This window comes from Symphalangus syndactylus, chromosome 11 (assembly GCF_028878055.3).
Source record: "Symphalangus syndactylus isolate Jambi chromosome 11, NHGRI_mSymSyn1-v2.1_pri, whole genome shotgun sequence".
In the NCBI taxonomy this organism is placed as follows: Eukaryota; Metazoa; Chordata; class Mammalia; order Primates; family Hylobatidae; genus Symphalangus; species Symphalangus syndactylus.
Window position 1 is genome coordinate 127,005,965 of NC_072433.2, and position 16,494 is coordinate 127,022,458.

At 49.4% G+C, this 16,494-nt stretch overlaps 1 protein-coding gene across 1 annotated transcript in view; it reads left to right on the forward strand.

Moving 5' to 3' along the window:
* CMIP (c-Maf inducing protein) overlaps positions 1-16,494 on the forward strand; it is a 267,356-nt gene that overhangs the window by 146,766 nt on the left and 104,096 nt on the right. Inside the window, exon 2 of the mRNA XM_055299683.2 lies at positions 14,587-14,712. Within this exon, the coding sequence (XP_055155658.1) occupies positions 14,587-14,712 (126 nt within the window). The remainder of the gene's footprint in view (positions 1-14,586; positions 14,713-16,494) is intronic.

The following is a 16,494-nucleotide window of genomic DNA, read 5'->3' on the forward strand; positions in this document are numbered from 1 at the left end:
AAGGGCTGCAACCTGGGGACCCAGATTTTCATCCCTCTTCTCATGCTTACGAAGATGACTGGGGCTAGAGGGGTTTGAATGTGGAAATATCAGTCGTTTGCTCTATTATTAAACCTTAAGCCATGTGGCCATAAAAGGGGGTGGCTGCCATAGCTGGTTTCGTGATTAATGAGCCCGCGTCCTGCCTCTTGACCGTCTCCACGGAGCCCCAGGCACCAGCTCTGCCCTCCTGATCCAGCTGCAGGCTGTGTTGCCGAGGTCTGGGCAGCAGAGAAGGGTGCCTGGAGGGTCTTTCTGTCGTCTTGATGAACCCATGACCCCTCCTGGGTCCCCAAGGAGAGTTGGGTATTGTAGGCTTGGTTGAGATTGGCGAGAGGAGGTGTTGTGCCTAGCCTGGGGGTTTGGAGGGTGGGGGGAGTGTCTGCTGTGCAGCCCTGCGATGCGCAGGTGCCATCGGGGCTCTGACCCCAGGCCATCAAGAGCTTTGTGACCTGCTTGCCATCCATCATGCGGAGCTGGTCGGTCACCTTTGCACCAGGCCGACTCCAAGCTGGAGCTTTCCTCTCTGCTCTTTTTGGAGTAATCCGTGGATGATGGAGGAGCTTGGCAAGCATTTCAGCAAAGCTCCTTTTTCTTGTTGAGGCTTGAAAGTAATCGCTTCTGTGTAATGAGTGCCTGCCGACCACCTGGTGCGTCTGGGCATTGAGCTCATTGGCCGCTGGCACAAATGGATCCTCACCTCACCCAGTGCCTGCCTGTAGCCTCTCCCAGCTGCTTTCTCACAGCTACACTCCTTCCCTAGCACCCTCTTGAGGAGTCTGGGGGAGGGGGCAGCATAATCTTAGTTACCTGTATCAGATGCTCACCTGTGCTGAGCACGCCACATGCCCTGGCCCATTCAGGTGCTCTCTGCAAACACCCTTAAGGCAGGTACACTATTCCTTCTCTTCCATCTTCCCTCCACCCTTACCTTCCCCCTACCATACCTTTCCTCCTCCTCCTCCCTCCTACTCCTCCCACTCCTCCCCCTGTTCCCTCCTCTTCCTCTCCCCTTCTCCCCCTCTCCCTTCCCCTCCTCCTCCCCCTCCTTCTCCTCTTCCCCCTCTCGTCCTCCCCTGATCATCCTCCTCCTCCTCCCCCTCCTCCCCCTCCTCCTCCCCCTCCTCCCCCTCCTCCCCCTCCTCCCCCTCCTCCCCCTCCCCCCTTTTTCGAGATAAGGTCTGGCTCTGTTGCATGGGCTGGAGCACATTGGTGCGATACCGGGTCACTGTAACCTCCAACTCCCAGGTTCAAGTGATCCTCCCACCTCAGCCTCCCAAGTAGCTGGGACTACAGGCATGCACCACCATGCCTGGCTAATTGTTGTACTTTTTGTAGAGATGGAGTTTTGCCATGTTGCCCAGGCTGGTCTTGAACTTATGAGCTCAGAGCCATCCACCAGCCTTGGCCTCCCAAAGTGCTGGGAGCCACCACACCTGGCCATCATTACCTTTTTCTTAGTTGTAATCTAATTCAAAGTATACAGTTGGGTTGATTTCACCGTACAGCAGTGCCCCCTTTCCCATGGGGAATATGTTGCAAGGCCCCCAGTGAATGCCTGAGACCTCGAATAGTACTAAATCCTATATACACTGCGTTTTTTTCCTAAACATATATATACCTATGATAAAGTTTTTGTTTTTGAGAGGAGTCTTGCTCTGTCCCCCATGCTGGAGTGCAGTGATGTGATGTCGGCTCACTGCAAGCTCTGCCTCCCGGGTTCATGCCATTCTCCTGCCTCAGCCTCCCAAGTAGTTGGGACTACAGGCGCCCGCCACCACACCCAGCTAATTTTTTTTTTTTTTTTTTTGTATTTTTAGTAGAGACGGGGTTTCACCATGTTAGCCAGAATGGTCTCGATCTCCTGACCTCATGATGTGCCGGCCTCGGCCTCCCAAAGTGCTGGGGATTACAGGTGTGAGCCACCGCGCCCGGCCATGCCTATGATAAAGTTTAATTTATGAATTAGATACCCTAAGAGATTAACAGCAGCACTTTAAAAAATAGAACAATATACTACGATAAAGATAATATGATGTGGTCTTTCTCTCTTTCTCTCTCAAGACACCTTAATATTTTCAGACCACAGTTGACCACTGGTAACTGAAACCTCTGAAAGTGAAATCTCAGATTAGGGAGGACTGCTGGATTCACCAGGTTGTACAACAATCACTACTAATTCTAGAACATTTTCATCCCCCAAAATGAAACCCCATACCCATTAGCATCATGCCCCAATTCCCCGTCCCTGCCCTGGAGACCATGAACCCACTGTCTGTCTCTATGGATTTGCCTGTTCTGGACATCTTATATAATTGGAATCATTCAATGTGTGGTCTTTTGTGTCTGGCTTCTTTCGCTTTGTGTGATTCTTTTTTCTTTCTTTCTTTCTTTCTTTCTTTCTTTCTTTCTTTCTTTCTTTCTCTCTCTCTCTCTCTCTCTCTCTCTCTCTCTTTCTTTCTTTCTTTCCTTTCTTTCTTCTTTCTTTCTTTTTGTGAGACAGAGTCTTGCTCTGTCACCCAGGCTGGAGTGCAGTGACACAATCTGAGCTCACTGCAGCTTCTGCCTCCCCTATTCAAGCAGTTCTCCCATCTCAGCCTCTTGAGTAGCTGGGACTACAGGTGAATGCTACCATGCCTGGCTAATTTTTGTGTTTTTAGTAAACACATGGCTTCACCGTGTTGGCCAGGCTGGTCTCAAACTCCTGACCTCGAGTGATCTGCCCACCTCGGCTTCCCAAAGTGCCGGAATTACAGGCTTGAGCCACCATGCTCAGCCCGCATAATACTTTCAAGGTTCATCCATGTGGTAATGTCTTTTTTATCGCTGCATAATACTCCATTGGATGGATAGACTATATTTTGTTTATCCATCATCTGTTGATGGATACCGTTTCCATGTTTTGGTTCTTATGAGTAATGCTACTTTGAACACTTGTGTGCATGTTTTTGTGTGAACCTATGTTTTCACAACTCTTAGATGTATATCTAGGAGTGGAATTACCGGGTCATACTTAACTTTTCGAAGAACTACCAAACTATTTTACAAAAAGCTGCCTGCATCATTTTACGTTCACACTAGTGGTGTAAGCAGGTTTCACTTTCTCCACCTCTCCTTCAACACTTTTTTTTGGTCTGTGTTCTTTTATTTATTTGGTTTTTCTCTATCCATCCTAGTGGGTATGAGTATAATCTCACTTTTACCAGGGAGAAAGTGGAGGGTCAGAGATACCAAGCGACTTGCCTAAGGCCAAATTGTGGAGTTGGATTCAGCTCTAGAACATCTGATTTATTATTATTATTTTTTAAATCTTTCGGCCAGGCACAGTGGCTCACGCCTGTAATCCCAGCACTTTGGGAAGCCAAGGTGGGCAGATCACTTGAGGTCAGGAGTTCAAGACCAGCCTGGCCAACATGATGAAACCCCAGCTGTACTAAAAGTACAGAAATTAGCCAGCTGTGGTGGGGCATGCCTATAGTCCCAGCTACTCGGGAGGCTGAGGGAGGAGAATTGCTTGAACCCGAGGAGGCAGAGGTTGCAGTGAGCCAGGATTGTGCCATTGCACTCCAGCCTGGGCAACAGAGCAAGGCCCTGTCTCAAAAAAAAAAAAAAAAAAAAAAAGAAGAAAAAATTTTTCAATTGGAACATAGCATATACACAAAAGAGTACACACATTGTAAACTGCTTGATGAACTTTAACAAAATGAACACACTGTGTCACCAACAGCCAGAATCCAGACCTAGAATGCTGCCAGCCCTCCCCAGAAGCTTTCACTTGCCTTTTTCCAGCGCCATCCCTCCATGGGGTAACCAGTAGGATCAACAACTTGTCCTGGTTTTCCCAGGATTTTCCTGATAGAGTAGTGACCATTCAGCATCCCAAGAAACCGTTTAGTCCTAGGCAAACCAGACATTTGGTCACCCCAATAACCAGTACCCTGATTTCTCACAGCACAGATTCAGGTGTACCTCTTTCCGAAGTTTGTATGGGCGGAAGCACACGGTGATGTACGTCGATGACATGCTTCTATCCAGCTGCTTTTGCTCCACACTCAGTTTGTGTAGGTCATCTACGTATTGTGCGTAGTTGTAGACCATACATTCTCATCGTGTAGGCTTCTGCTGAGTGGATATACCAGGATTTCTTTATTCGTTCTTCTCTTGATGGTCATTTGGGTAGTTTCCAGTCTGGGCTACCTAATGCTCAAAGAACACTTGTGCAAACATCTTTGGGAACACAAATGTGGGCATTTCTGTGGAGGAAGGGGATTGCTGGTTTCTAGGGGACTCATGTTCAGCTTTAGCAGAGCTGTCACAAGGTGGATTCACAATTTAACTCCCTCCAGCAATTTAGGATTCTGTTTGCACTGTATCTGTGCCAACACTTATCATTATTCATCTTTTCCATTTGAGCCATTCTGTTGGTATCATGGTCTCATGCTCTGGTAACCCCTCTGATCTTTAACTTACTAGTTGCCTGTAGGCAAAGGCCAGGGCAGGAAGTCCAAAGGTCTTGGTTTTCTTCCCAGCTGTCTCCTGAATAGCTGTGTGTGGTTGGTCAAGTTGTGCACCTGCTCAGAGTGTTCATTTCTGGTCTGTCATGAGAGTGATGCAATATCTACCTCTCGCGGGATTGTGGGATTAAGGGCTTGTGGAGGTGGGAAGAGCCGTGGAGATGTGGGAGGTGAGCGAGGGGAGCGGGGGGGAGTCTCCCAGCCTGGGAAGTCCTGGAACTAGAGCAGGGGGCGGGGCACCTGCATCCAGGCCCTCCACCAACTCCATGGGGTTCCAGCAGGGGCCTAGGCCAGTCCCCCCATTCAGCTTCCTTTTGGGGTTTCTCTGAGTCTTGTTGGACACTCAACTGTCAAAGATGCCCAGTGGCACATACGAAAAGTGCCACACTCAAGGACACAGATTTCTTTTCCTCTCACCAGCCATCTTCAGGGATCATCTGTCTCCCCTCCGGCTTGATGGCTCTGTGATAGCAGAGCCGTGTCCCTGTCTGTCACTGGCCTATCCCCAGGCCTGGGCACAGGGTTGCACCTAGGAGGCCTCTGGTTGTTGAATGACTTCATGAATTCAGTCCTTAGGTGACAGCTCTTATCCAGGGAGGGTCAGGACATAACTGTTCCCCTGTAGTTCGGAGTCTCGGTTTCCTCATCTGTGTGGTTTTTAAAAGTACTAATCCTGACCACAAGGCTGGTTGGGAGGATGAAATATGCTAGGCAACAAAGGTGTTTTGGAAACTGACACATGCTAGAGAAATGGAGGGTAACATTCTAGAACAGAACTGACCAACAGGGTAGCTCCTGGCCACATCTGGCTCTTTACAGTTAAATTAACAAAAATTAAATAAAATGTGTCATTTGATTCCTCCACCACACTGGCCATATTTCATGTGCTCAGTGGCCCACAGGTGGCTACCGCATTGGGTAGTGCAGTTACGGAACGTTTGCATCATCACGGAAGATCCTGTTGGGCAGTGCCAGTATCAACTCATTTAGGCTACAAAGAACTTCAGAGCAATCACCAAGAAAGTAAGATCAAATAAAACACAAGAGGGATGTATTTTTCTCCCATGAGATTTTCTTGCTCAAAGCCTCGTTACTTTTACTTTACACATGGTTCTAACAGACTGCATGCCCTGGTTTCACAGGCCACAACAGAAGAGCAGTAACTGGCTGGGCATGGTGGCTCACACCTGTAATCCCAGCACTTTGAGAGGCTGATGCATGTGGATCACCTGAGGTCAGGAATTTGAGACCAGCCTGGCCAACATGTTGAAACCCCATGTCTACTAAAAAATAACAAAAATGATCCAGGCGTGGTGGTGTGTGCCTGTAATCCCAGCTAGTTGGGAGGCTGAGGCAGGAGAATCGCTTGAACCCAGGAGGCGGGGGTTGCAGTGGGCCAAGATCGTGCCACTGTACTCCAGCCTGAGCGACAGAGCAAGACTGTCTCGAAAAAAAAAAAAAAAAAAAAAAAAAAGAAAGAGTAGTAACCTTTTGAGGGCCTGGCATGGGGGAAGATGCAGTGTCAGCAAAAAGAACTGGTCAGTCGGTATCTGGAGAATGATTGGAGAAATGATACAAAATAGACACAGTCACCCCAACTCTGCAGCCATTGAGAAAGGTGCAGCTCCTCTGTGCCCACAGCACCAAGGGCACAGCTCGGTTGCAGCCCAGCTCACCAGTGGATCACAGTAATAATAACAACAGCCCCGGGGCAAGGAGAGGTTAAATTATCTGAAGGAAACCAGGGGAGGGAGAGTGTGAACGGCATTTGAGATGTCTTCTGGGACCAAGGCCCAAACCGGCCCTTCCAGGATCATATCGTTACCTGCCGCTTTGCTTTTGCTGTGCGACTTTCCGTTTGTGAGATTAAAGAGAACATGAAATATTTTGACAGGCCTTCCCCAAATGAGCATCCATGGGTTTCTGCCTTAGAGGCCAAGCTGAACTATATGTGTCTGGGGACCTGCTGCGTGGGGTAGCAACAGAAGGATGGACCTGAGACCCCTGCCATGCTGGTTCCAGTCGTGGCTTCAGCTCTAGTCCCAGCTCCTTTCTGCATAATATGTACTTGAGGTGTGTGAGCACAAAGGTACACAAATTGGAGTTTGTCTCTGGCCAGAGGAATTTGGCATAACAGAGGGATGGAAGTTGCTGTCTTGTGGGGGTTATGAAATTGAATCCTGGACCTGTCTTATAAGAGCAGGAGGGCTGTGTGAGACATCCCCTGCTCTGTGCCTCAGTTTCTTCCTCTGTAGCATGTGGATAACAGAGATAAAAACAGCCTCCCCGCCTTAGCATTGTTGTCAAGTTAAATGAGGGAATATATGTAAAGCTCTTAGCATGGTGCTGGCCACATGGTAACTGCTTGATGAATGTTAACCAGGGGCACCTGTGAATGTCCATATGGGTGGGGCGTAGTGAGGCTTGCGTCTGCATAGCAGGTGTCCTTCCTTTTGTCATCATTAAAGAAAGATATATGGCAGGTGTAGCGGCTCACTCCTGCAATCCCAGCACTTTGGGAGGCAGAGATGGGTGGATCGCAAGGTCAGGAGTTCAAGAGCATCCTGACCAACATGGTGAAACCCTGTCTCTACTAAAATTACAAAAATTAGCCGGGAGTGGTGGTGGGTGACTGTAATCCCAGCTACTCAGGAGGCTGAGGCAGGAGAATCACTTGACGGGAGGTGGAGGTTGCAGTGAGCCAAGATCGCACCACTGCACTCCAGCCTAGGCGACAGAGCGAGACTCCATCTAAAAAAAAAAAAAGATATATACAGCTGGCTCTTCACTATAGTCAAAAGATAGAGGCAATCCATGTGTCTATCAGCAGATGAACGGATAAACATGTGGCCTGCCCATACAATGGAATGCCAGTCAGCCATAAAAAGGAATGCAGTTCCGATTCATGCCACAGCACAGATAAACCTCAAAAACATAAGTGAAAGGAGCCAGGCCCCAAGAGCCACAAAGTATGTGATGTCATTTATGTGACATGTCCAGAACAGACAAGGCCCATTGGTAGATACCAGGCTAGTGGCTGCCTGGCGCCTGGGGATGGGGTAGCAGGGAGTGACGACTTAATGGTATGGGGCTTCCTTTGGGAGTAAAAACATCTCGAAACTCGATAGAGATGTTGGTGACACAGCATCAGGAATGGACTCAATGCCCCTGAATTGTACATCTTAAGTGATTAATGGTTAGTTTTACGTTCTGTGGATTTTACTTTGAATTTTAGAAATGCAGCCAGGGGAGGGGGGGACTGAAGCCCATTCTCCCAGCGCAAGCCACTTTTAGCACCACTGCGTGTGACACTGTGATGGCAGCCTCATCATTAGTGTTGTTGTTGTTGTTGCTGTTGACCGTCTGAGCAGGGCTGCCATCCAACTTCTTGTTTCTCCTTTGGGGCCCCAGGGTGTGTGTGCAGGCCCAGCAAATCCTTCCTTACAGTGGGGTGGTGCCACGTGGAACCCGACTGTGCAGCATGGGTGTCCCCTGTGTGATAATTCAAGCCACTTCCATGTAGGGAGAGAGGGGACTTGTCTCCAGCCCAGCACATCCACCCAGATGTCAGGGCCACACATGCCCCATGACAAACAGCCTGCTGTTTTCAACCCCATCCCCGACTGGGCAAGGTTTCTCTGGCCTCGGGAATAAGCTCATGGGAGGATTTTCCAGACTGGCTTGTTTTGGGGTCCGGGAGCTCCTCCTTTCCCTCGCACATGTTTTGAGTCAGCCTGGACGTCATGATTCACGTTGGCTGTGAGAGGAATCCCCATGGAAACCTGCAGGCAGGTTTGGGCAGGAGGGAGCTGGCTCCCCGCAAAGGCAAGGGAAGGCGAAGGCTAGGTGCCTCCTGCCAGCAGCGGGGGCCCGATGGGGGCTCTTTCTGGGGGGGTCAGCTCACCCCATTCCCCACCCACTCTGGAAGCGGGTCTGAGGCCGTATCTGGTTTGGAATGCCAGTTCTGAAGATCTCTGGGGGTTCACATGGGACCCTCATGAGGTCCCTCTAGGCCCTGCTTTTTCCAGCACAGATCCAGCATTGCATGCCCCTGGACAGGGGGCTCACCTGGAAACAGGCAGAGGCGAAGTATCTCTTCTTGGTCTGGCAAATGCAGGATCCCCCAAAACTAGCTCCATATCTGTCCCCGAGAGCAAAAAGACAAAGGCAGAGTTCACCGACCCATTCTCCAGCTCCTATGGAAGGCAGTGTCCCCAGGGGCCAGAACCCCAGCTTGTGGGCTGCCGCATCTTCAATTCACTCTGGGCGCCGTCACCTTGCGGGCACTCAGTTAGCAAGCAGTCCCACCAAACCTACCTGGGTTCGATCCTTGCTTCTCACATGGCCCTGTTAAGCTGGTGGCCCAGGACAAAAGCCCCTTAGCCTTGGCCAGGGCTCTCCGGTTCCCTTTAATATCCATTTAATGAGAGCAATTTGGCAACAACGTAAAACATGCTCTTGCCCTTTGTCCCAGTAATTCCATTTCTGGGAATCTGGCCTAAGGAAATAATCCTAAATATAGTGTAGAAAAACATGTTTCACAAGGATGTTCACTGCGGAGTTGTGCATGGCAGCATAAAATGAAACAGTGGCACTGTCCCCGAGGGAGGGGGTGAGAGCAGGGATGAAATCGATGGTGGCAGAATATTTTATAGCTGCTACAGTGAGAGTTCTGGAGCTTGCCATTCAGAGCGGGGAAATCTATGTGCGATAATGCGGAAAAAAAAAGGCGTTACCAAATTCTATGTACTGTATGATTTCAGCTTTATAAAAAATTATCTATTAAAATAATCAGGAAAGTCACACACCAGAGTGCTAATGAGTGGTCTTGACTGGATTTTTATGGGAAAGATTTTATTCGTCATCTTCCAAATTACCTTCAGTCTTCATGCATTGCCTTTTTCAGTCAGGTTTGCGTTGTAATTTACATACAGTAAGAGTCACGCTTTTAGCGTGCAGATCTGTGAGTTCTGACAAACGTATACAGCCAAGTGACATCGCCCCCACAGTCAATACAGAGAATATTCCCATCGCCCGCAAGAGTCCCCCTGCCCCTCGCCCGCCCCAGCGGCTGGCAACCATGGGTGTGATTTCAGCCCCTGTAGTTTTATTTCAGGATGTCATATAAATGGAATCATACAGTATGCCTTACACTGCTCTTAACGTTTAGGAAAAAAAATTTTTCATCTGCTTATTGTTCTCTTAGCCGTACATCTTAGAGCAGGATTCCCTACCATCCCTCAACGGAGAAGAATTTTAATGTTTTCTCTTATCCATTTCAGCCTCCTACCCCAGACAGGAATCTCCTCCCCTAGAGCTCCGGTCATCATGTACAGCTTACCAGGGAATTATCAGTTATCTGTAAAATCATCCCAGCAACAGAAAAGTACCCAGAATGGCAGAGGTGCCTGGGCAGTGTTAGGTCAAATCTGAGCCCAAGGAACATCAGCGTTCAGAGGCTTTCCATCCCAATCCAGCCCGTGTCCCCTGCAAGCCTCCCGTGTTCCTGCCCAGTGATAGCACTATAGCAGCAGCAGCAGCAGCAGTTTTTTTTTTTTTTTTGAGAGGGAGTCTTGCTCTGTCACCCAGGCTAGAGTCCAGTGGCGCGATCTCGGCTCACTGCAAGCTCCGCCTCCTGGGTTCACGCCATTCTCCTGCCTCAGCCTCCCGAGTAGCTGGGACTACAGGCGCCCGCCACCATGCCTGGCTAATTTTTTTAGTATTTTTAGTAGAGATTGGGTTTCACCGTGTTAGCCAGGATGGTCTCGATCTGCTGACATGATCCACCCGCCTTAGCCTCCCAAAGTGCTGGGATTCCAGGCGTGAGCCACCGTGCCCGGCCTTGTTTTTGTTTTTAAATAAACATTTTCTTTTAGGACAGTTTGAGATGTATAGGAAAGCGAGGAGGATACTCCAGAGTTCTCACACGTCCGCAGTCTGCTTCCTCAGCTGCTAGAATCTTAGTCTGTGTGCTGCGTTTGTCACAACTTGTGAACCAATATTGATAACATGATTGCCGAAGTCCACGTTTTATTAGGTTTCTTTAGGTTTACCACGATGTCCTTTTTCTATCCTGGGATCCCATCCGGGTTCCCCACAGTACCTGTACTCACGTCTCCCAGAACTTCCCTTGGCTGGGATAGTTGCTCAGGCTTCCCTCATGTTTAATGAGCACTAGTCAGGAGTTTTGAGGAAACTCCTTCAGTTAGGGTTTGTCTGATATTTTTCTGATGGTTAGACTTGGTTTATGGGTTTGGGGAGGAAGACCCCAGAGGCAAAGATTAGTCTTTCTCAAAATAGTGCGTTTGATTGCGTTCTTTAGTTTGTTCCAGTTACTGTGCTGAGTCCTTGATAAACTAGATCTCCGTTAATGGTCCCAGGAATTCTACCTATTAAATAAATTCTCATCTTAACCAGTAGAGGAAATGAGCTCAGAGAGGGGGAGTAACTTACCTAAGGACACACAGTAAGCGGCCCAAACACAGGTCTTCTTGGTCCTAAAAAGTCTGCTTTTGGCCAAATGCTGCTTCAGACAGCAGGCATGCAGCTTGTCTGCTTTTTAAAAAGAGTATGGGTTGGGCGTGGTGGCTTATGCCTGTAATCCCAGCACTTTGGGAGGCCGAGGCAGGAGGATCACCTGAGGTCGGGAGTTTGAGACCAGCCTGGCCAACATGGTGAAACCCCATCTCTACTAAAAATAATGAAAAATTAGCTGGGTATGGTGGCGTGCGCCTGTAATCCCAGCTACTCAGGAGGCTGAGGCAGGAGAATTGCTTGAACCCGAGTGGTGGAGGTTGCAGTGAGCTGAGAACGCACCATTGTATTCTAGCCTGGGTGACAAGAGTGAAACTCCGTCTCAAAAAAAAAAAAAAAAGGACCGGCCATGGTGGCTTATGCCTGTAATCCCAGCACTTTGGGAGACTGAAGCAGGTGGATCACAAGGTCGGGAATTCAAGACCAGCCTGGCCAAGATGGTGAAACCCCATCTCTATTAAAAATACAAAAAAATTATCCGGGCGTGGTGGTGGGCACCTGTAATTTCAGCTTCTCGGGAGGCTGAGGCAGAGAATTGCTTGAACCCGGGAGGCAGAGGTTGCAGTGAGCCGAGATCACGCCACTGCAGTCCAGCCTGGGCTACAGAGCAAGACTCCATCTCAAACAAAACAAAACAAAAACAAAACAAAAAAACACTATGTATTTATTTATACCCAACCTTTCCCTAAAAAGCCTTGGTTGCAACTTCAGATCAAAGCCATGTTAAGGCAGCTAAGGCAGGGCATGTGAAAGGTAGGCTCAGAAAGCCTCTCTCCAGTATGTTGTGGGTGGTGCTTACAGTTAAAACACGGATGAACATTGCCTTTATTTTCGTAAGATATTCATTAATTTGTCAGGAAATTAGTAATCACCTCCTAAATGTCAGATGCCATTTAGGCACATGAAACAGCAGGTGAACCCTCCTGCTCCCACAGTACCTAAACAGTAGCAGGGGACACAGACAATCAGTGACCAACACAATAAGTATTTGAATATGGGTGAGGAAAAGAAGTGTAGAACCAACCACCAAGGCCTGGCTTCTCCGGCAGTGCTCAGGACAAGACATGCTGTTAGGGCTGAGTCATTTACTGCAGAATAGGGAGAACAGAACAGTGCATGGGATGCTGGAATAGGCCAGAACAGTGAAGGGCAGGCCCACAAGTGTGACTTTGAGGCACGCTGGTATAAAGAGAACCTTCTTGGGTGACACATGGCAGCCGCCAGGATTGGTAGCCAGGGGGTCCTCTGAGGGGTGAGCGATGCAGTGGTGGAAAGGACAGGATGAACGCGGCTGCCTCCTCCCCTAGATTATGGGGTCCAGGCAGCCATGTCTCTCACCTGGACCTGTGCAGCAGCCTGCAGGCTGTCCCCCTGCCACCACTGTCTCCTTTCAAGTCTGTTTTCTATGCAGCAATCCCTGTGGACCTTGGCTAAAGCTCATGCAACCCCCTGGGAGGAATCCCTGAGCCCTAGGTAGACCTACCAACCTCTCCAGGAGTGCCGCGCCCTTCTCTCCAGTGCATCGCTTACCCAGCCCTCCCTCCGTTTCACCTTCTGCTCCGCCTTGAAAACTCCCAGCTGTTCCCACCTCAGAGCCTTTGCCCTGGCCGTGGGCTCTGGGACACTCTTTACTCCTGCTCTCGGCCGCCTGTCATCACAGCCCGTTGTGATTCTTTGTGCAGCCCTTGCCACTCTCCAGTAGTTTATTTATTTAGATATTTTGTTTGTTGTCCGTTTGCCCACTAAGCCCCTGTCTTATTCACTTCTGAATTTCCAGCACCTAGCATGGCGTCTGGAACATAATAGAAGCTCAGTAAATGTCTGTCAGATGAATGAAGGAATGAATGAAAAATGAATTGATCAATCCCTTCTACTTTTTGAGCCTAGCAATTGATCACATCAGGGAAATTGAGGCAGCTTCAGCCCTCAACCCTCTCTACCTCCACCCCCATCACCATAACTCTTGTTTGGCAGACAGATACTGAAATTAACAAACCTAACAGAGGTCCTCCATCTGTATGGTAGAATTAACCTGTTGGGCCTTAGACTTTGAATTGCCTTTGCCTCTTTCTTAGAACACAGGATAGAAGTCAGGCGTCTGATTCCAGAGTCAGATGGCCAAGTTCAGTCCTGGCCATGCCACTCCTAGCTGGATCACCTTGGGCAAATCACGTGACCTCCTGAGCCTCAGCTTCCTTTTCTGGATGGTGGGATGACCTTGATACCTGTTCCACAAGACCTGTGTGAGGTTTAAATGATTGCCACGTGCCCAGGGTGCATGCGAGAGCTAGGGAGGTGTTCGCTGTTATTCTTCTCACGTGTGCTGCACTCACCTGATTCTCCTGAAGTCTGGCTTCCTGGAGCCGAAGTGACAAGGACACCTGCTTTGGCTCCTGGTGGCCATTGTATCCGTCGGTCACCTGGTGCCTTCTCGGGACAGCAAGACTCACTCAGAGAGTGGTGGGTGGCTGTGGATTTCTCTTGCCCCACCCGTACTCCCAACAATGACCGATAATAATAGCCTTTCTCATTCTTTTCAACACATGCTATTGAGCCCTTGCCATGAGCCAGGCACCGGGGAAAGAGTGGGAACCAAGACAGACCTAGGCCCTGACTTCATGGAGCTAGCGGCCTGGCCAGGAGGCAGACATCCAACAGATAATGACACAGAATAAAGCCACAAATAAATAGGGTGTGGTGAGCACTGGAAAAGGAGGGCACAGGGAGGGGTGCAACCAGGTTGGGTCATGGGTCTGGAGGGTGGGAGTTCCCCCGAAAAGTGCAGTTGAGATGAGACCTGGAGAGTAGAAGCGCAGATGCCAGGGGTGGGGCTGTGCTCTTTCTGGGACAAGGAGCAGGTTGAGTTTGAGGCACCGTCAGCAGGGCAGGGTGAGGAGTGGAAAGGGAGAGATGCCGCCGAGGGGCAGGACTCAGGGCACAGGGAGAGCAGAGCCCCCTGGGTCTGTCGATTGTGGATGGGAGTGTGGATTTTGTGGCCCGGCCATTGGGAGCTATTGAAGAACGTTGAGCAGGAGGGTGGGGCTATGGAGTTTGCCATCTTGGAATGTGGCTCTGGAGGCCGAGTGGAGGATCCATATCCGTGGGGAGAGGGAGAAGGGAGATCGGTGCTTTCTGGGCAGGAGAAGGTGGTAGGTTATTGCTGGTGAGGGATGGCGAGCTTCCAGCCATTCCCTGTGCTCGTCCCGTGGATACCAAGAGCTGCAGTCCCTCAGTCTTTGCCCTCCAGCTGCTCCCACTCTGTTCCTAACTCTGCACCTCCAAACGTGTGGGCGGGGTTTTACAGTGAACCCCCTTGCAGCTGGATATGGCCAGCCAGAAACAGGGAGGCTTACTTTGGTCACCAGAGGTGCCGAGCTCCTGCACCAGCTCCATTTGCCTGTCGCCAGAGGGACGATGTTTCCAAAACCGTCTGAGATGCGGACGTCATGCCTGCTACTGTAACCAATGCATATCTCTTCTTTTTCTTTTTTTGCTGCAGCCAACTGGGTACATGGAAAACTCAGTCTCCTACAGCGCAATTGAAGACGTTCAGCTGCTGTCCTGGGAGAATGCCCCGAAGTACTGTTTACAGCTCACGATTCCTGGGGGAACTGTCTTACTGCAGGTAGGAGAACTAAACATGAACAAGCAGTTTCTTCTCCCTCATCTTCATGCACACGCCCCCCTCATTTCCCTTGGAGGGAGCCAGCCAGCTATCAAGAGGAAAGGTTGTTTAACTTTGGGTGATTTTATGCCCCAAGTATAAGAAAGCTGTAAACCGAGTCTGACTGGAGAAAAGGAAAAGGACTGTGCATGGCCTGAGTGCCTCCTGCACACCTGCTGCAGTCTAGGAAGTTTTCAGGTTACTCATTTAGTTCCCTTAATCAACCTGATAAATAAGTTTTATGATCTCCATTTTACAGATGAGGAAACTGAGGCACACAGGTGAGTTGTTAGGCCCAAGAAGGCTGTGAAAAGCAGATGAGCAATAGATACTAAGTTCTTGCTTTACTTCAAGTGAGGGAGTTTCTGATATCTTGTTGATCTAAGTCTGAGGCTGATAGAAGTATAAGCTATCTTGTTGGGAAAAAAAGTGCTTTCTGTATGTACTGGTCAGGACGTTTGGTTGGAAATGACACAAACATTATTCCAACTAGTGAGACAAAAAGAGAGTTTAATGCTGTTAACTATTAAAATAACTATTAAATTAACTATTAAAGTAACTGGTAAGTTTTATAGAGGACTTCGGGCATTGCTGGATCCAGGGGTCAGGTGACATCGTTAATATTCGGCATCTCCCTCTCCATCTCCTGGCTGTGCTTCTGTGTGTTGGCTTCATTGGCAGAATCTCACCATGTGGTAGGAAAGATGACCTACCTGCAGCCCAAAGCCACATCCTTAGAGGCTGTAATCCTTAAGAGTGAGCGCTGTTTTTCTTTCCGGTACCTTTTACAAAATCTCATGGAAGATCCCGATTGGCTCTGCTGTGTTCCCACTCAGCCCCCAGGAATGCACTCCCCTGGATTACTCCTTGACCTCAGGCAAGGCCCGGGTCTCCAACTGGTAGCCCCACCAGGCCCACACAGAGGCGGTGAGGTGGGTCCACCAAGAATGGAGAAGGGACCGACAAAAAACCACGACCACGGTCACACACACATAAGACATGTTACATCATGTCAGGGGAGCCAGCCCAATTTTCAGAAGGAACCCCGAGTCCGAAACCCCTCATCTAGAGAAAATTTACCCTCTTATCAGTGGGAAGAAGATCTGCCTTGATTTTTCTTTTGACATCTTTTTATTCCTAACCTGTTTCTCCAGGGAAACCTTCTCTTAGCCCAAAGAGATGCTCTCTAAAAACCTATTTTAGATCTAGCAGCCACTGGATTGTGTAACAGCATTGGGCTAAGAGTCACCCAGTTTGGGCTCCAAGGAATGCTGAGCTCAGTAGTGGAGCGTAACAACTTAGCATTGTTAGAAATGTCCTGTTACTTACTGTCATCTCTCAGAGGACTCTGGAAACCACGCCTGCCCTGGTCTGCTTTCTTCTTAGTGAATCTCTCACACTCTGCCCTCTACGCTTTTCTTTTAACCCTGTCCCCACACCCCCACGCTGTTCCTCCCCCACCTCCCCACCACAGCCAGCAAAGCCTTCCTCTCCTTTCTTTCTCTCCTCTCATCTTTATGATAGAGGTCAGTGTCACCCTCCTGCCAGATGCTTCTCCTGCCAGCTCCTCTGCCTCTTCCCTCGCTCCTTCTTGCCCATCCGATGGCTGCAGCACAGAGTCCATGAAGGGAGTGGTCAGTGCCAGCCCCCTCGGCGGGGGAGATGGGGCGGGCAATCACAGGGTTCAGTGGCCAACAGAGAGGTAGGGATGCCAGAGATTATCCCACCCCAGTGACTTTGCTG